The 20039-nt window shown below is 31.3% G+C and overlaps 3 protein-coding genes across 41 annotated transcripts in view; 2 read left to right on the forward strand and 1 right to left on the reverse strand.

The window, feature by feature from the left end:
• Positions 1 to 3027: 3027 nt before the first annotated feature.
• Positions 3028 to 9360, forward strand: LOC117207748 (protein yellow). 2 transcript variants are annotated; one of them, XM_033448271.1, is made up of 6 exons: positions 3028 to 3371; positions 5921 to 6209; positions 6483 to 6895; positions 7183 to 7360; positions 7464 to 7675; positions 8420 to 9360. In XM_033448271.1, the coding sequence occupies exons 1-6, from the start codon at positions 3204 to 3206 to the stop codon at positions 8723 to 8725; spliced, it is 1566 nt and encodes a 521-aa protein (XP_033304162.1). In that variant the 5' UTR covers positions 3028 to 3203; the 3' UTR covers positions 8726 to 9360. The 2 variants fall into 2 exon arrangements, with proteins under 2 accessions (XP_033304162.1, XP_033304163.1); XM_033448272.1 differs by having other exon boundaries at positions 3234 to 3371; positions 5888 to 6209.
• Positions 9361 to 12455: 3095 nt separating this feature from the next.
• LOC117207750 (cytochrome b5-related protein) lies at positions 12456 to 19117 on the forward strand. Of its 3 annotated transcripts, XM_033448277.1 has the most exons (7): positions 12492 to 12510; positions 12623 to 12717; positions 14721 to 14977; positions 15121 to 15388; positions 15524 to 15815; positions 16879 to 17094; positions 17478 to 19117. In XM_033448277.1, the coding sequence occupies exons 3-7, from the start codon at positions 14747 to 14749 to the stop codon at positions 17752 to 17754; spliced, it is 1284 nt and encodes a 427-aa protein (XP_033304168.1). In that variant the 5' UTR covers positions 12492 to 12510; positions 12623 to 12717; positions 14721 to 14746; the 3' UTR covers positions 17755 to 19117. The 3 variants fall into 3 exon arrangements, with proteins under 3 accessions (XP_033304169.1, XP_033304167.1, XP_033304168.1); XM_033448278.1 differs by lacking the exon at positions 12623 to 12717 and having other exon boundaries at positions 12456 to 12510; XM_033448276.1 differs by having other exon boundaries at positions 12471 to 12717.
• LOC117207745 (myosin heavy chain, muscle) overlaps positions 18937 to 20039 on the reverse strand; it is a 41018-nt gene continuing 39915 nt past the window's right edge. For 34 of the 36 annotated variants that reach the window (XM_033448234.1, XM_033448270.1, XM_033448267.1 and 31 more), the window contains exon 26: positions 18937 to 19695. In XM_033448234.1, coding sequence (XP_033304125.1) covers positions 19612 to 19695 — 84 coding nt within the window. In that variant the 3' untranslated portion in view covers positions 18937 to 19611. The remainder of the gene's footprint in view (positions 19696 to 20039) is intronic. The other 2 variants (XM_033448269.1, XM_033448268.1) reach the window with 1 other exon arrangement.

A 20039-nucleotide genomic window follows, 5' to 3' on the forward strand; every position in this document is an offset into this window, starting at 1 on the left:
TTCATCAAGTAGTTTATTGTATGCGGATTTGATGGTCAAGTGACAATGTATAAGTCTTTTTTACACGGTACAAAATTCAGTTGAACCGCAATTTATAGAAAATTAGGTTAAATCTGCGATTCAGTTGATTATTATTTGAATCTATTTGTATTTGTTTACTTTAAAATTTGTTTATCACTATACGATTTGTACGATGCAAATATCGAAATCGAATTTTAGGTTGCACTTTATTCCTGCACGGACCGCTTACAGAAATTAGCAGTAGTTTCTACTCTTCTACAGCCTTGTTGTTTTCAGCTGACTGCGCCTGAGTAGAATGGACAATTGTTGTCAAAGGACTATAGAGAGCAATAGGTGATACGTACACCTGTATCTCGTTGAAATAATCAATAAATGATAATTGTTTGATAACACAATGATCGCGCGCTATCACGAATGAGATCATCGTACTTTTCGTTACTCTTCAAAAAGTTTCGACAAATTTGCTAAATTGCTTTTAGGCCGGTTTCACAGAGAGATACGTGTATCGTGATATATCATGTATAGCGATGTTTTGTCTGCCGCCCTCGTACGAAAAGTATCGTTGCCAAGATACACGAAATGAGTATCGCGATATTGCATCTTAGGAGAATCGTCGTGTGAACTTTTCCATCGGAGTACATGTATGTCCATATGTATGTATCGCGATACGCATATCTGGTGTGTGAAACCAGGTTTACAGTTGCTATGATTCTTCGTTTCTTTCGTAGTAAGAATTATATGGCACACTGAGCAAACTAAGAAGTCGATGATATTAATCGTGTTAACGCGTTCCTTTTCTTTTATATTTTTCAATCTATTAACGAACACCTTACCTTAAGGGCTTGCAGTCTTAAGAAGTATAAAGAAGTATAAGAAGTATTTGGATTGTGTAAATATAAAAAAAGTACATCGGTATCCATGTTCTGGGATATTCTAATCTAGAAATAAACAGCGATAATATTCTATAGTTGTTGATTAGGACTTTCATTTTTTAACTTAAGTAATTTACTTTATATTTTATCCATTGACTTGTACAGAGAACCTATCAAAATTTTCGGTTCCAATGAAATTTGCGAATTTGTATAAATAGAGAAATAATGAAAGTTGTCAGTCGTGTAAAATCTCCAAACTACTTGATTAATCGAGCTACATGGATCTTACATCCTACATGGATAAGCTTTTGCTACATAAAAAAATGTATACTGTACGTGATTTTCTTTTTTTTACTGAAAATCACCTGTAGAGTACATGCTACATCTTGTGAACTGAAAACTGTTGAAATGACAAAAGTAGTATAGATAGTGACAACAGATCAATAAAATGGCATTAGAAAATTATCTTCGATGTTTGTGTTAGAAGGGCATAATATCGTTGCATATTCCGTGTTGTCATGTAAAACCATCTGCGGTGTAAGCGATCGTGAAAGTGAAAGCAAGCTGTATAATACGGAGCATTCGATCGACCTCGAAATCGCGCAACTGCTCGCTCAGCACGATGCCTAGTCAAACCTGTTAAGAGGAATCGAGTACCAGCGTTAGAGAGCGAGTGTATTATTTAAAGGCTATAAAAATGCATGTTGTGTGAGTGTGCAGGAGCCATAGTTGTGTCTAATGATATAACGAATATTCTAATTAGCGAAATTGTTTCTATCGTTATAGATTCTTCACCAGTAATCTTATAGAAGCTAAATTTTATAGAAGAGTTAAGAACTAAATGCTTATTTTCATCATTAAAAAGATTTTGTTCTATCTTCGATTTAATTTTTCATATACTTCCTTCCTGGTTGTTTCAATGTAGTATAATTGGTGTTATTATCATGATCACATTCTTTCATCGAAGGATGCACTTGTAGAATTACAGAGTTTGACCAGCAGCGTAATTAGGAAACACACGAACGTGTGTAAACCATGTTACGTCGTTGGTACATTAATCGATGCTTGATCAAAACATAAATAACAGAGAAGTCTCACGGAGAAGAGCAATTGTCTACGAAAATACTTTGCATACAATCTTCAGTTCAGCCGTTCTAACAACTTTCACTTGGAATTTACGTCAAAGGGAAGTGAACTAACTAACTTAGCGATAAATCAGTTTACAATTAAGTTTTATTTCACACTTCGTATTTCATTTTATATTACTTTTCTCTCCTTTGTTTTGTTACCTTATGAGAAATCTGCCATGCCGTATTTTCTATTCACTTTCGTAATATTTTCTTATTATTGTTAGCTGACGCGATATAAACTTTTATAGGTTTATCAGTTTCTTCCTTTATTTAAAATTTCTCTGTTTATTCATTTATTTATATAACTCTTTTTAATTGGTAGATATATTTAAAAAAGACACCATCGTTTAGTAAATTATGTTTGAACTACTGCTATAAAGTCGACCTAAAAAAAAATTTTGCGTTTATATGTGTTACAACGAAATGTATCGAAAGTATTTCGAAATAAATTTCCTTTAATCTTCTCTTAAAAAAAAATTGGAAAAAGTGAAACGCGTGGAAAGTGGAACGTCTTAAAAAGGCACAAAAGGTAAGTTGTACAATGTTTCTTGAATTGATAATACTAAATAATCCATTCCAAGTTGCAATTCTGCACCTGAAGTATTGTTGTTTGAGAAAGTAGAAAGCATGCTATTTTTCATTACTTTTTCATTGAAACAATATTTAAATACGATTTTCTAAAGAACAAGCATTATTTATTTGAAATATTTTTTATAATTTGTACGATATAATTAAGATTATTCTCAAATTACACATTTCGAGTTGAAGTATGTATTTAAAATGAGATATAGGAAAATTACATTCTATCGTCAATTATATTCCGATTATTCGTCATCTCGTTATAATTTTCAGTATAAATTTGTTTCGCATTGAAAATGTGGAAAATAATTTATTAGAGGATAAAAGCTTGGTTAGTGATAATAATATTCGTAACCGAGCTAAATTTCTTTTTCTATAAATTATATTTCTTGGTGAAATATATGCTTCTACGACTATAAACGCTTCTCGATTTGCAAACTTACATAAGTATGATCCACATAGCGATACGAATGAACGGCTACCGGACACTTTCCTATAGTTTACTTAAGTTGAGTTATTGTTCTTTTTTACTACATAGCTACGTAATGGATTAGCGGAGAACGACGACGAATCGTGATATTTTAGCAAGTTTGTCCAGCGGATGAATAATCGGCAAGCCTTGAACGGCACCGATACGGTACTGCGGGAGAACGTCTCTTTCATTTCTCGGACGAATCCTTATGTTAGTTTGTCGCGTGTTGTCGACGCGATAGTACTTTGCGTGTTTCAGTCTGTCGCGACATTTCTCAACTGGAACGACAGGGAAACGGTAAATAAATGAACAATGTGAACAATTAACGTGTATAACAAAAGAAAAACAGTGATTGATTAATAATGTTTTGTTGTTGATAATTTTGTACTATTCTATTTTGACTATCTAAGTACGGTTAAAATTTTCCTTGGAAAAACATTTGAACGTTAAACTTTTTGCGAATACCAAGTACTTGCGTAAGAGACTAATTGACAGTTTAAAGTATAACCACATTTTTGATTTCACTCTGCCGAGAGTCTTATTGGAACAATGTTTCTTGTAAAAACTTGACGTTCCTATCAAATTTACATTGACACTTAAAACATCTTTATGATACTTAATGTAGTTATATTATCATATTTTTGCTTCCAAACAAAGATATATAGAAATATCACTCAACATAATATTTAAGTGCTAAAAAAAGTATAGCATTGTGATATAGTAATGATTTTATTAAACGGCACAAGCGATGTTAAATTCATAATTTACACGAACATAACAGTTTTGTTAAAATAGAACGTGCCTTATAGTTCAAAGGCCTTAGGAACTGGATTGTATATGAGTAAACTTTTCTGTTTTTCCAACTATTTAAACCGGGACTGTTCATTGAAAATATGTGGATCACGATTTTGTATACGCAGGATGTTGAAATTAATGATGTCGTACGAAAATTTAAATTTATATGACAGCAATATTGAAAATACAGAAAAATATATTAGATCAGCGTTTCTTACTTACTCGTTAAATATTCTCCAAAAAATAACGTAATCTTTTAAATAAATTAAGCATTCGATACTGTCAAGTAATTTTATCGGTATTAGAAAAATGGAGCAAACGTGTTTGAAAGGAACGATTTACATATTTATCAAGTTAACTAACAAAGAATAATTTTGAAAAGATTATAATATTTAAAGTTTACAACGCGTAAATGTAGCTTCCTTACTTCTTTATATGATTTCTAGCTTTTCATTTACTTTCAATGCTTAATCCATTATTAGGGATTATGATTAGCAGAAAATTTAGTTTTTCAAATTTAGTTTAGTATCAATTACAATAGAGTATATATTTAGGTAAGTTGTACTAAAAATGTACAGAATTACATTGTAGAAGTAGCTAAAACTGTGAAAATTTTCTAACTCACGGTAAATGTAGCCAGTTTGTTGACCCACTTTACTACCGTGTGATTATTTGGCTTGTACGATAGAAAGTATGATGGCATTAAAGATGTAAGTTCTGGTGGTGTCATATTGTTAATTTTCCTAATATCCGTAGTATGTGTGTAGTTATGTATATCAAATTTCCTAAATATTTAAAGAAAGATGAAGTTTACTCATAGAAATTACATATATTTCTATTACATATATTTCTTTCTCATTTATTATAGAATGACTACTTAAGTACACAATCAAGTGCCTATTAATCAAGTATTTAAATATTAATCCAGATAAATAGCAGTGAAAGTAGGAGGGAATCACACCAGACATTTATGCATCTGCTGGAAAGTTTTCGAAGAAACACACTTTTTTTCATAATTTTGTTTAAAAGTTACTAATATATTAGATCTATTACAGAGATTTTGAAAAAAAATATATTTGATAGCTTCGATATATCGCTCTGGATATTCATTTTGTTGAAGGTACAAGAAATTAATTTCATTTTTTGATAGCTTTATTCAACTTCTATGTTTATAAATACAATTCTTCGTACTGAAGATCTATTTTTTTTTGTCGTAAATATTTCTTTTCTATTATACATTCTATTACACATTTATATTTTCTATTACACATTTATATTATCACATTCTGATTATTGTAGCATTCTGATTCTGATATCAGTAGTTATCAGAAATGTAATTAACATTTATGTGATATTTTATCGTAATTAGTACTTAGATAATATAATATTGTTCACAATGGTTTTCGATTTACTCGATTGCATCGTAATATTCTCTTATACCTCTGTCATATTGTTGCATCAATGTATAGTTTATTATCAATAGTATCAATATATATATATGTACATCAATAACATGACAAATTAGACCCCGTTCAGAGAATTACAGACAAATTTCTGGACCGTTCAATTTTGAGGAATGTTTTACTTGTGAAAAGCATTACATATATTAGTATACTAATATTAGTATGCTCCAATTAAATATACTTTATGTTCGAAATCTTAGTAAATATGTACACGTGATTTAAGAAACGGAGAAGAAAAGAAAGAAGGATGTCAAATGGTGTAATTTAGTTCCGTAATAGTCCTCGATAATATTAGATAAAACTCGTACTGTATATACAAACATAAAATTTGGCCGAAAAAAGTGAAACATTCTGTATATTAATCAATAAGAAGTTTAGTAGCCGAGATTGAATGTAAATACTTTTGTGAAACGCGTACGGTTCTAGTTGCGATGTTAGATCGGTAATATTTTTCCATCTATGCGATGGTACTTTACATTTAACAAAAATTTGCAATTATAATTCTGATAATTTATATATGGTATTCATTAATTCTATCGTAATGGTAATTTGTAGTGTCAACGAGGTAAAGGTCTATTCTAATTGCAGAATCAGGAAATCAAAATGCGAAGGAAATCGACTCTATCTCTTTTCAACGCACTACTTCAAAGTTATTTTTGGATAATGGTTGTAGCCAGTGATAAACTTCGTGTGGCCTATCAATGGAAACAGCTTGAGTATGAATGGCCAAGTAACGATACCGAGCTTCTATTCCCAGAATACAAGCAGGAAGATAATCTTCCCCTTGGTCTTGAGATTACAAATACTAGGATCTTCGTTACTGTGCCAAGATGGAGACGTGGTGTAGTTGCTAGTTTGAATTACTTTTACATTAATGGTAATTACCATCGATGAATAGACATATGTTACACAGATGTTAAGCTTTAGTGAATAGGGCTTAGCCAAATAACTTTAAAACGATAAAAGTCGTCTAGTCATTAAATGACCCTAACTCCGAAGTATTCTATTACAGGCAACAGTATAAATAGATTGTTTAAACAAATCATTATTCTTTAAGAAAATATGCTTATTGCTCTATTTATCTTGTGTTTTCGATTACGTACTCCGTATTAGTTGTATGATAAATGTGAGTCGAAAATAATGATTTTAGATACACGCGAGTCTCCTAGTTTAATCCCGTATCCTTCTTGGGAGGCGCATCAATATCGAGCTGGAAACGTCCCAGAGATCATTTCAACGTTTCGAATTCGTGCAGATCGCTGCGAAAGACTATGGGTTCTTGATACAGGATTTACTGATATTTTGGATAGTCCAGAACAGCAAGCTCCACCAGCATTACTCATTTACAACTTAACGGACGATCGTTTACTCCGAAAATTCATTATTCCGGAAGATCAAAAAACACCTGACTCTCTTTTTGCAAATATCGCCGTCGAAGATTATTCTTGCGAAGATACTTTTGCTTATCTGGCTGACTTGGGTGGTCCTGGACTCGTAGTTTATTCGTGGAAGTCGGAAAATTCGTGGCTTCTTAAACATCATTTCTTTCAACCAGATTCTCAAGTTAGTATCTTTTATTAACGTTAAGTATCTAATATCATTTTTCCGAATAAGATGAAGTTCTTATCTATATTTCTCTACCTGTTAACTACTACTAGATATATGTCATAGTTATTTTTTTTTCATATAGACGGAGATGCGTAATTAGAATTATTACTTCGATAACTCCGATTCCTCTCATTAACAAATTCTAAATAATTTTGACATTTCGGAAGATACGAATCATGGCAAAAAATTACATCCAATTTGTCATGTACATTCTTCATTTTTTTAACATTGTAACGTTTAAGGCTGAAGAATTCAATGTATCGGGAATTTCGTTCCAATGGACCGATGGTCTCTTCGGTATGGGTCTTGCACCAACTAACGATGGCTACAGTGTAATGTATTTCCATCCACTTTCTAGCACCATGGAATTTTCAGTTAGTACCAAGTTACTAAGAGATCCTGAACGTGCTACTTCTCCAGGTAATTAAAAGTTTGTTCAGTCAGGACACACGTAGTTAAGTACATCTATAGTTTCACGTTATTTCCACGATGTTAATTATAATTCGATTTCTATGGGTTTCAGACAACTTCCACGAATTTCATGCTCTAGGATCTCGCGGACATAATGGTCAAAGTAGCGTGAGCTTTTTAGATCCAGACACCGGAGTTCTATTTTATGCATTAGCTGTTTTAAATGCTATTGCGTGCTGGAAACCTCAAAATACGTTCACAATCGAGCAACAAGGTCTTATTTATGTAGATAACGTCACAATGGTTTTTCCCAACGATTTAAAGGTAATTACTTTCCAGATCGAGAATGGAAATTTATATATATGTATACATATATGTATGTATGTACAATTAACTTTGAGCTACACACGTGTTAGAAACGTCAACTTCTCAAAAACGTAACTGCGATACTGCAATTTATGACTTATATACGAATGTTTATTCTCTTGCTTTTTCCTGATTCTTTTACTCGTCGAGTAAATCAAATGTTGATATGAATTATTCTTATAGCGACACAAGTTGAATAGACTGAATATACGAGTAAGCACGCAGCTGAGCTTGAAATTTGTTTAAAAAATTAATAAATAAATTTATATATAATTAGACTTGTGTTTAAAGATCAGCTCTATCTTTGAATAGGTTTAAAACAAAACTTTAGAACAAAGTGATTTAGCCCACTATATTTTTGTTATCCTTTTCATCTTTTTTAAATTATACTATATTTTTTATTAATAATATTATGCAAAATTATTACGTATATATTTTATGTAATCTTAACCTGCGTTCTGAGAAAAAAGAAAAATGTATTGAGACTGACATTTATTTTCATTTAGTATTAAAAAAATACTTATAAATAGCTTAAGATAGAGAGTGTTCCACTATCCAAAAACTTTCTTATTCAAATAATCGCTTGTCCCTATTATTTCAAATACATCAAATTCTACTATATTCGCTTTATCTTTTTCGCTACTGAATCATAAGCTAACCCATTTAAATACCGATTTTTAATTTACTTCCTGTTAATTTTAGATTGATCGAAACGGGAATATTTGGATACTCTCGGATCGTTTGCCTACTTTTATGTACTCTCGCCTGGACCCTGAAGATTATAATTTTAGAATCGTTATGGGTTCGGTTAAAGAGGCTATAAAAGGAACTGTTTGCTCGATGAATCCATCTTCAACTACAAACAATCCGCACGATTCTACGACAAAAGTGCATACCGTTTATCCTAAACATCCAAAAATGGCCGAGAATTCCGGTTACGTTCACAATTCTGAATTGATTTCTATACCGATTATCGCTATAACAATTTTTGTGAGAATATTTATCTGAGAATATAATTGCATCATTTTTAATAACTGTAACAATTTATGGATCATTTCTCGAAATATCGAGAATTCGAATTTCGAAGAATATCGATGCTTATATACGAACAGGAAGAGATTGAAACGAGATGCTTAGGTAACGGGTTAAGTAATAAATAAATGAATGTTATGCTTGGTTTTCTGTGTATTATGATATAATCGATTTCTGCAAATGTCGTATATGATTGAGTTTCTTGTATAATATATGTACCTTAATGTAACGTTTCGTATGCGTTCTTGCGGAAAGAGCTATTTTATTTATAATTTACGCATCATCTTGAATATGGAAATATTGATATTTCCTATTATTACTTAAATAACTTATCTACAACATACAAGTTTTTCCTTATTATATTTGAATTGCATATAAATATTTTTGGAGGTCTTGATTGTAGTACTTAAAAAATGAAGTTTATAAAATACACGACTGATCATATAGTATTATTAGTTATATTATCTATGTTCTCAGAAATAATAAGAAAACTCATGGATGGAGCATTACTATACCATATTTTACAACTACCGGAAACAAAAAAATGTAATGTGAACAGCTGCTGTTTTATGGAGTTACTAAACTATATCGTCAAAAGTTCATGTAGAAATTTGTTATAAATGGAGCTAACAAACGTTCGAAAAGCGTTTATGTGCTTCGTTTTATACAATCTGTTATGCGCAGTTGAAAAGATTCGGATATATATTTTGTAAAATTCGATATTTAACAATGTTTATGCTCATAAAAATAGAAAATTTTAAGAAAGTCTGAATTATTATAGAATTAAGAAAATCTAATTGGTAATTGGCATCTAAAACGTAAATAATTAGAATTCGAAGACTTATTTGATATTAATGAAATGGTACAGGCATTAATAATGGCTGCAATTTGTGACTTAATTTTGTAAGAGAGGAAAGAGTTACAATTGCCAGTAATTTAAATATATCGCTATATTTAATGTAAAAAGAAAGAATTATTATAAATGTAATAAATAAATATATATATAATTATTATAAATATAAACATAAATGCAAATACAAATATAAATACAATGAATTTACTGTTATTGCTAGTGTAAATAAAATGTAGTTCATGTGAATTAATCTACGATTTACAATTATACCCTACATCTTCAATAATGAAGTTCATCGTATAATCTTCTCGTTACTTATCAAACTATGCACGATATGATATATTTAATTTACAGTAGAACTCAATTTATATCAAGTCCACTTATCTGAACGAAATTTTAATTAATGCCCGATTAACTGAACTTTTGCTGATTGAATTCATTTATCTGAACGTGAACTCCTATTATATGAACAGAAAATAATACATAACTGGTGAGCTCTTATTATATGAACTCCAATTATATAACTTGTTTATCCCTCGACAAGTTCAAGTAAACGAAGTTCTGTTATAAACACTCCATTCTTCTTAGGAATATCATATGAGAAGGGAGATAAAAATGAGAAAACATGCCTAAATCTAATGTACACTGAGTACCACTCGCAAGTAAGTGGTAAATAAGTAAAAGGAAGTAACAAATGAAACGTAAATATTTCTTTTATTTTTTTTTATTATTTATATAATAGAAACACGAAGGCGACACGTTTAAACATTTTAGATAATTTCTTCCTTTTTATATTTGTTGTTCATCCCTCACATTCTAATATAAAGCGAAAAATTATGTAATAATAATTATATTTTATCATTGTAAATGCAATAGGGTGATTTACATTGACAAAATTGTTACGGTACGTATTTCCGTCGCTTATAAATCCGTTATAAATCGTTTATGTATTCTATTAAATACATTCCATGTGAATTTTAAATTGCTACAATGTTGACATCAATAAATTTTTCTTACTAATAAGTTCCACAGGACAGGATTACTATCACCATTTCAATACCGATTAATTGAATGGAAAAATCTGCTTGTGGCGGAACACAATGAGAGTTTTGGATAAGCTTACGATTATCAGTTCAGTGTAGATAATATCGTTTTTTGTGTTCGTAAACTATCACATATCAAGTAAACATATGTATAATTTACTACTTCATTAGTTGATTATAGAAAAATTCCGACTGGTTAAAAACCAATCCTAGTTCAACAAATCTGTGTGGTATACTAGTAACTTTGACTTTAAGCTTCCATTTAATCTCGTTTTTATTGGAAGATATCGCTCATTTTGTAACATGCAACTCCAAAGTATATAATCATTTATTTTTAATAGCGTATACTTCATGTTATTTAATTATAAAATTACGGTATAAACGAAAGGTTCTTATATCTTCATCTTCTAGTTTCTATGAGTCAGATAAGGAAGATTTTCTTAAACTGATAGGAAAATTTTCGATATTAAACGACTTTCCAACGGTAATGATAATTGATGATTTAAGATTACAATCGGTTGATTGCGCGAGAAGACTAATTACTAATAACAAATTATTAATTTGTCATTACATTATACTATAGTTTGATAAAATTAATATTCCGTTACTCCGAAAGCGGTGAAAATGTCTAAATACATAATATGTATATATGTATATATCACCAGCAATATTTTTACATAGAAAGGGTGTCCTAGTTCTTTACAAGACTATATAAGCAAACATAAGAAACAATGTTATATAGATGTAAGCTCTTATATACTTTGTTAAAAAGTTATAACAAAAATACGAAATAACAACGAACTGATTTTTTGTTCGATATCACGTAGGAATAAAACGTATAATATCCATTGACGTTATAATTCCGTTTCACAATGTAGTGCGAATACGAAGACTACGGAAAATAGAATCTATTGCATTATTAATTTCTTATTCATTCTCTTAACTGCTGCAAATACGATATGAATCATCTGCATTAACTGCCGACGCGTATTAATTTGTGTTTGGCAAACTTTTTCTTTTACGGTTAACCGTAAGTAAAAATCTGTTCAAGTGATATCTGGTGAACTTGGGAACCAGGGAATTGATCCTTCTCGACCTATCCATCTTTGAGGGTAACGGATTGCCGCACTGTTTTGATCAAATCAACGACCTCGGCAAATAAACACCAAAGCCTGTGTAAGCATATCAAATAGATATGGGCAACATACTGGGTCGACGAAACAGCAGTCCTTTATTTTGTGTCGTTTTAAACGACCTCGGCAAATAAACACCAAAGCCTGTGTAAGCATATCAAATAGATATGGACAACATACTGTGTCGACGAAACAGCAGTCCTTTATTTTGTGTCGTTTTAACAAACTTTTTAATATATGAATAAATTTAATCTACAATAAAGCAGTTCAAAGTCTATATTTATATAACATTTTTTTTCTTAATTTTACTTCTGGTATATGATGGGAATGTTTTGTGAAAAAATCTGGTACATCCTGTATATAACTGGCAAAACACATTTTTGTCGCTTATAATTCGTCGCTTATAAAAAAACAAAATTTTCTCATAACCTGAAGAAACACTTGACTTCATGTTAAAAGAGTTAATAGTTATAAAAATTGTAACAATACCGGTCAAATTTTTAAATAAAAAGTAATATACACATACTTATTTTGATGTGTATAGTGTCAGATATTCTGCAATGAGTAGCAACGCGTCATAGAGTTATCGTCTGTTGGATTGACTATCGTTGCAGGGTCAAAGTACTAGGTCGTTCAGGTTCTACTCAATATATGTTGGTTTGACATATATAAGAAAGAAGAGTACTTTCCATATTGTTCCATTAAAAGCAGTCCGTTGAACAACGTAATCAGGTTCAGTTTTAATTAGTGTTACGGTAAAAACAAAGTATTTTTTCGTGTAGTGAGTTACGTCTTCGTAATGTGATGAAATAAATATCGTTGTTTGTCAATAAGTATTAAACAGCATCAAGTTATTTGGAAATAAATTAGAAGATTCAATCACAATCTACCATATTATAAAGTTCTACAAGGAATCTTTATACACGATTAACATCCTTGGTATGAAAAAATTATTAGAAAATATGATAAACATTTTTTTTCGTATAGTAATGTGTAACTAGAAATATTTCTAATAATTAATAGACATAGTAAAGTTAACTTGTTAGAAACTTAAAGTTGCGGAACAGAATGTGTACAATACACACGTGCATAATACATAATATGCTCACGTTATCGCAAAATAACACTATTTTTAATCAAATATGAAAAACGGGGAATCCATTTCAGTTTATATTCTAAATTTAACTTTCATCCATTCAATTTATCTTGCTTGATAATGATTTAGCAATTAATTTATTCATGAACAATAATATAAAAATAATTTCTGTTTGTAAAAATATAAAATCAATATAAAATCATGTAAAATATAATATCATATACGTGGTATATTATTGCACTTCCTTATTCAGTATTTTAATTCATTGCGACAATAGTAATCGAATGTGTTGACATTTGATAAGTCACACAGAAATTAAGCAAATGTGATTTTAAAAATTAGTCATTAGACGTCATTACAATTGAGATATTTTAATAAATGATTCAAATAATCAAATGAATAGTAGAGTAACGATCAGTGGCGGATTTAACCCTTTGGAAGCCTGAAGTTAATAATCATTTTGGGGACCCTGAGCTACACTGAATTTATAAAAGTTCAACCTGGCTAAATCGTTAAAGCTAAATCGTTAAACCAATAGGAAATTATGACTTACATTTAGAGATTCTTTGATTAATCTGTCAGAGTCAATATTAGTTAATATATAGCTATAAGTTAATATTCCCTTAGACGGTGAATATTAACATCATGTGCAGTAATTAAAATCCGCACGATATCATGGCCAGTCTAAAACTGCATTCAAAATTCCCATGGTCAACGAGTCTTGTCGGAGGATTTAATTACTTTTCACGCATCCTAGAAAACGTAAGAATGTTCTAAAACACTATAAAATAGGCCTATCAAGTACTCGAGTATTCGGACGACTGTACGTATTGATTCAGCAAACATCGTTTTAGCCAAGCTAACACTTTTATCCCAGTCTTCCCATACCAACAAATGTATTTTATGTAATTCTGATATTTGTTTATTATTCTTTTTGATAGGCATACTGTTTCGGGGCCCAACGCTTTTAGTCTCATTAGCGTAATGGTAAATCCGTCCCTGGTAACGATACACTATTTTACAGATTTACCCGCACACCTCTATTTTCCCTTTTTTAAACTTTAATGATATATTTATTTGCTAGTATTAGAAACGAACATAAGATAGTCAATTTTTTAATTTAAAACAAGTGTCGCCTATATGAATGGTAATATTAATTGCGAAACACATATCTGAAATAGAATGTTATATAACGAATGATACATTACTATTTATTAAATACTTCACCCAGCTTTAATCAATTATGTGTAAAATTTAACTAACAGTAAGGTATATTAACATTCAGTTTAAGAAGGCATAAGTACTTCGATAATTATTGTCCTCTAACCCTATCCTATTATCCTCTAATTTTAACCCATTTTTTAACATATCACTAAATCCGCAAAAACAACTACGTACATACAGTATTTACAATAACATGCAGTTTCATTTATGCAATCTGTCTTGGAAATTATTTCGTTCACTTATCAATATTTTGAAACACTAAAAAATTTGTTTTGCAATTACTATATCACTTTGTATCATAATCTTAACATTTGAATAATGTATTTTTAAATAAAACTCGTAATTTAATGTTACTAACTTCTTTTAGATATTTTCAGAATGCAGAGTTTAAGATATGATTGTAGATGGGAATTTTAAACAATAACTCGATAAATTTAACGGGAGCAGGATAAATTAAAATGTTTATAACGAAATGAATAACACGTTTTAATAAGATTCCTTATATTCTTTATTTAGATTTATATTCTGAACCACGATTAAGCAATTATAGTTATTACTTGATGTTAAGTAATGTTACCTACTTACTTACAATTTTTATTTAATTATTTTACGTACCGTATAGATCAATAAAAAAAGAAGAAGAAAGCAATGCGGAAATTAGAAAGTTCGATACCGGGCTTCGAAAATTTTCCTGGAAGGGATGCTAAATTTCAAACAGCATACTCTTTTCTCGAAGCAAGAAGACAAATAGACGCTGCGGAAGGTTTATGGAGGATTCGAAATAATTTATATGATTTAGAAGGTTTTGCAAAATTTCACCCAGGAGGAGCAGAATGGATTCGCCTGACCAAGGGTACTGATATTACCGAACTTTTCGAGGTAATTCGTTTTCGTGCAGTACAATAATTGGTACAATAGTTTCTTCTTCTGGTTATATATTCTTGTTATAAGTCACATAATTTAGTTCAATGTACAGGTTATTTTAAACGATATTTTAAATAGATGTAATTTGTATTTTTCAGTCGCATCATCTAACTGATAAAGCTGCGAAACTGCTTCCAAAATACTTGGTAAGAGAGGCAGTTTCACCACGAAAGCTGCCATTAACGTTTGAACCGAATGGTTTCTTTTCTATTTTCAAAAAGCGTGCATTAGAAGCCCTAAAAGACGTGGATTTTCATCGGTCGTCGACAAAAACAAATTTATTCGCTGATTTTTTTGTCAGTACTACCGTTTTACTTAGCCTCGCAGTAGCTTATACGCAATCTTATTTAATCATCATGCTTGCTGGTTGGTCAAATATTTTAATTACATCTTTAGTCTTTAACTACTACTATATGATAAATATAATTTGCACGATATTTTCTTTTTTTTCTTATTTTGGATGCAAAATGCTATAATTGAAATACATACTTATGATTTCAGGAATTTCTCTCGGGTGGACCACGGTTATTGGTCATAATTATTTTCATATGAGGAATAGTTTTCGAATGTACTATTTTGATTTAAGCACAATGTCGTCGAAGGATTGGCGAATAACACATGCAATGAGTCACCACATGTACCCTAATACCCTTTGGGACTTTGAAATATACTCGATTGAGCCTTATCTGTTTTGGTTACCAGATCCTAAAAAATCATTACTGAAAGGTATCATTAGTCAACTGATAAGTCCTATCATTTGGGCTTTAGCTCTTTACACACAAGCAATCAAAAGGTTCGTTATTATTTTTTTATATCAGGGTTAAAGATTTATCAAAATCCAACGATGCATATTACGCACAGATAATATTTCTTAATATTAAATTGTTTATTCCGTGGCTAAATATTTCATAAATAGATGCAATATATCATATAGTATTTATTATTCGAAACTCTTTTGTTAGTAGCTGCTAGCGGTTTGAAGATGACCTTCCGTTACTTCTACAATCAGTACCCAATTTAATTATTATCAACAGCAAAAATCTCTTCTTTGGTTATCTTTCTCACTTCTTTTTTTATTCCTTCCTTTCCTTCTTATTATCCTCCTCCATGAACTTTCTTATTACCTTCAGCTCGTTCCCACATCTAAATTTTGCAATTAGATATCTCCATCAACACACCAATACTCTCTCCTTCTGTTGTATAATTTTCTGCACCTTTCTTTCCAACTCGGACATACTCCCTCTTTGGTACACCGTCCATACGTTCCAACTCACTTCATTTATTTTTAACTGTCTTCTCACTACTTCTCTTTCCTATTTCTCTGTTACTCCAGTTATTTCTGTTATAAGTCTTTCCTTCTCCCATTTCCTTTTCGTAAAATGGTAATACCATATAAAGCCTTTAGGTAGTCCGTATGTGATCTTCTCCCATTTATTATCATTATTTATCATCTATCCACGTTCCTATTAAATCTACGTCGTTTTGCCTTTCTATATACTCGCAGAAATCCTTTTCTTTCCTAATAAACCTGATATATCCCAAAACACTATACTTCCCTCTTCTTTCTTCTCCCGTCTCTCTTTGCATTGCTTGTTGTTCTGCGAGATCTTTTTAAAAATATCCTTTCTCGCTTCTTCCTTCCCCCCTCTCTTGTCATCTTACTACACTCTCCATCAACTCTTAACTTCTGGTAAACCCTTCACCACCTTCCCATTACATCTTCCGTCTTTGCCATCTGCACCAATTCACCTTGTATTTTTGTTTTTTTTTCAAGTGGTCGGATTATGGTGTTATAAATGAAATATTGTTACGTTAAATGCAAAAAGTCAAAATTAATAAATACGTATTCGTTTCAGATATTACTCTGTGTTCTTCGAATATAGAAAATTCGAATTTCGAGATGCTGTACCTCTCTTTTTGCCCATATCGATGTCCTTTCTCGCGCCAAGTATTTTTGTGGCTGTGAAACTTTGGTTATTAATTATATTAACAGGCAGTTTTATATTTTTTATGATCGGTTTCAATGCAGCTCATCATCATCCCGATATCTTTCATGATGGCGACATATACAGGTTCGTTTTTATACGTATCGGTAATACGTGCTATATACATTCTATTATTTCTATCGATCTTCTTATATCATATATTCTTATATATTTTATATTTTAATCGTACTACATATAAGTTGCGCAAGTTGTATTTGAAATTACTCGTCAAGATTAAATTCTTAGAGATTTTTAAAGAAAGATAGGAGGTATATATCAATTCAATGCAACTTATAGATCTTGAAAATTTATCAACACAATAATTCTATTTATATGTATGTATATGTGTGCATATTTATCGTTAATAGGTTCATTCAAAATTATAGTTTCTAATCGAAAGAAATGTGAACGTATAAAAAAAATATTCTCAATTGAAACAGTTAATAATAGAGACGAATAATATTTTCTAGAAACGATTTCGACTGGGGTTTGCTAGAATTGGATGCCGTAAGAGAGCGAACAGTGATCGATGACTCTGACTTTCTGGTGTTGACTAACTTCGGATTACACGGTCTTCATCATCTTCTGCCAACAGTGGATCACTGTTACTTGCCACTTTGTGAAGAAGCTTTTCAACAAACTTGCAAGGAATTTGGAGTTAGTACTAAGAAGTTTACCCAATGGGAGCTTGTAAAGGGACAATTTAAACAAATCCTACGTAAAGAACGGAAAAAGAATATTAGATAGAATAACGGATAGGCTATGATTAAAGCGACGATTAAAAATAATTTGTTTCTTGAGAGGGTCAGCGTCCCACTTAACTTAAGAAATAAGCACTAATCACGTATATTATTAGCAATCAGTGAATTCGTATAACAAATACGTGATTTTGGAAATACATTTTTGATAGAACACAAGCAATGCATAAAGAAGTTGAGTTTGATTCGAGTCGTCTTGCGCTATGTTGTTCTCGTAATTTTAAATAATTTTAACGTTGAAACTGTTTCGTAACTCCTACCTTTTCATCCTTTCAAATATAACATGACGAAGCTTTCTACATTTTAATTCTTATATATACGGTTAGTCGCGAAGGTCTACAAACACCTGGCTAACCAAAGAAATTGAAAATGCACTTTGTCACAATATCATTTATACCTACATAGCGATACAATTATCATTAATGTTTTCCTAAAAGGAATTAAAAACTCAAAACATCTGACTAACAAAAACCTTGGGATAGAGTTGCATCAGAAATGACAGAACCTTACATTTTTTCGACGTCAAGGAATTATTGATGTTCACGTAGGTGCCCCAGAAAATATTATTATAATTATTAAACACGTTATTTTTATGATTTCATAGAGGTATAACAGGTGCATGCAATTTTTGTAACACATTGTATTTTATACACTTTTACTTCTTTCCTCCTACTAAGGGTGAAAGTGAATAAGTTGTGTTACATTCTGACAACATGTGTCTTAATGTGCCAAAAGGATTCGTAGAGCTAATGTTTTTACTATGATATTTTATACGCATATAAGGAGTGTATGTGGACTTTTATGACGAATATAAAGGAAATGAATGAAAAATTACAGTTAGGTACATATGTACCTGAAAGCGAATGAAAATCAACGGTATAAAATAAAAGAAAGTTGTTAGTATTTACTGCAACGGAGACGATATGGCAAGAAACGAATTATGAGGCGATGATTAAAAGATTCTAAAAATTATAAACGATTAGAAGGCTGGAGTATATGAAATGACAAATATTGCGATTGGTTCTTAATTTTATTTATTGCTTATTTATTTTAATAAATACATACTTCGGCTCTCTTTATAAATTACAATTAACTTTATAGGATAGGGTTATCATTTCGATGACGTATATAATAATGCGCGCTGACGTTCAAATCCGTGACTAGCGTTATATTTTTATTCATTGTTTATTTTTTTATAACATGTAATCTTGTTCTTTTTTTTATCGTTCCGTTTCTGTAATGTGTATATCGTATCTATTTATCGATTCGTCCGCTTGATACGCGCGTATGCCAGTATTGCACATACTTTTCTTTTCTGCCACGTGTTCATAATACAACGTTTAAAATTTCGAGCTGGCTCTCGTTTTTCATTTCAACCGCTCGCTCGCACCTTTCCTTTCTCTCGTTTTCTCTCTTACTCTTCCACTTTCACTCTTTCACTCTCTCTTTCCTCGACCGTCAGCGCGAGTGGTGAAGGTTAATCTCTCCTCCACGTCTATTGTATTGCCGATTTCTTCTGCCAATTAACAATCAAATATACTAGAATTAGAACTAGAATGTCGAAAGAAAAATTTCCAATCTTTTGTAATCTTCCCTTTTCTATTTTTATCTCGAAGCTGGCAAGATGAGACCAAGCACGGACATTCTCGTGTCAACACGAAAGTAGTAAAGATCTGAGGATACTTTCTTTACTTTTTGTATGAAGGTGTATGTGCGTAGGTATGAAGACGATGGGATGAGTTATTTGAGTGAGATGACACGATGAAAGTTCGCCGGTTGCGATCAATTCATACGTTAAGCTGTTACGATCGTGTTTGTAACAAGTATATCGTTGTCGTATAGATTTTTACAGTTCACCATCGGGCTGCAGGTCGAAGCGTGGCGGGAATGCGGAACCATCCAATTGGGGTTTGAACGCAGGTCGGTGTGGCTGAAAAATTCCAAAAGAAGTATTATTATTTTCATTCGGTACTTCCGTGATCGCTGTTAATCATAGATCAGCGAATTTGTTCGAAAGCATGTTTATTTCTGTTCTCGCGAATAACAGCAAAATTCTCACGCGATACGTTTCTAGTCGAGATGCTTTCGAACAACACAAGTTGTTTCCGGGAAAGTGTTTTCCGGCTTTTAGCGATGGGATCAAGTTCGAAGTTTTTATTTTTATTTGGCGTATCTTTGGTATAGCAGTAACAAAACCGAATACGTTTTAAACGATATGAAATTTTCCGAATTGCAGACTCACGATTTCTGTCTTTTATTCAAAGGTAGAGAATA

This window comes from Bombus bifarius, unplaced genomic scaffold (genome assembly GCF_011952205.1).
Source record: "Bombus bifarius isolate JDL3187 unplaced genomic scaffold, Bbif_JDL3187 scf7180000008046, whole genome shotgun sequence".
In the NCBI taxonomy this organism is placed as follows: domain Eukaryota; kingdom Metazoa; phylum Arthropoda; class Insecta; order Hymenoptera; family Apidae; genus Bombus; species Bombus bifarius.

What these genes read in the sequence shown, in the direction of transcription:
- LOC117207748 (XM_033448271.1), top strand. Translation starts at nt 3,204, where the DNA reads ATGAATAATCGGCAAGCCTTGAACGGCACCGATACGGTACTGCGGGAG. An exon ending in TGAACGTGCTACTTCTCCAG is followed by an intron (nt 7,361 to 7,463) that starts GTAATTAAAAGT and finishes TATGGGTTTCAG; the next exon opens with ACAACTTCCACGAATTTCAT. An exon ending in TTTTTCCCAACGATTTAAAG is followed by an intron (nt 7,676 to 8,419) that starts GTAATTACTTTC and finishes TGTTAATTTTAG; the next exon opens with ATTGATCGAAACGGGAATAT.
- LOC117207750 (XM_033448278.1), top strand. Translation starts at nt 14,747, where the DNA reads ATGCGGAAATTAGAAAGTTCGATACCGGGCTTCGAAAATTTTCCTGGA. An exon ending in TTTAATCATCATGCTTGCTG is followed by an intron (nt 15,389 to 15,523) that starts GTTGGTCAAATA and finishes TTATGATTTCAG; the next exon opens with GAATTTCTCTCGGGTGGACC. An exon ending in TACACACAAGCAATCAAAAG is followed by an intron (nt 15,816 to 16,878) that starts GTTCGTTATTAT and finishes TATTCGTTTCAG; the next exon opens with ATATTACTCTGTGTTCTTCG.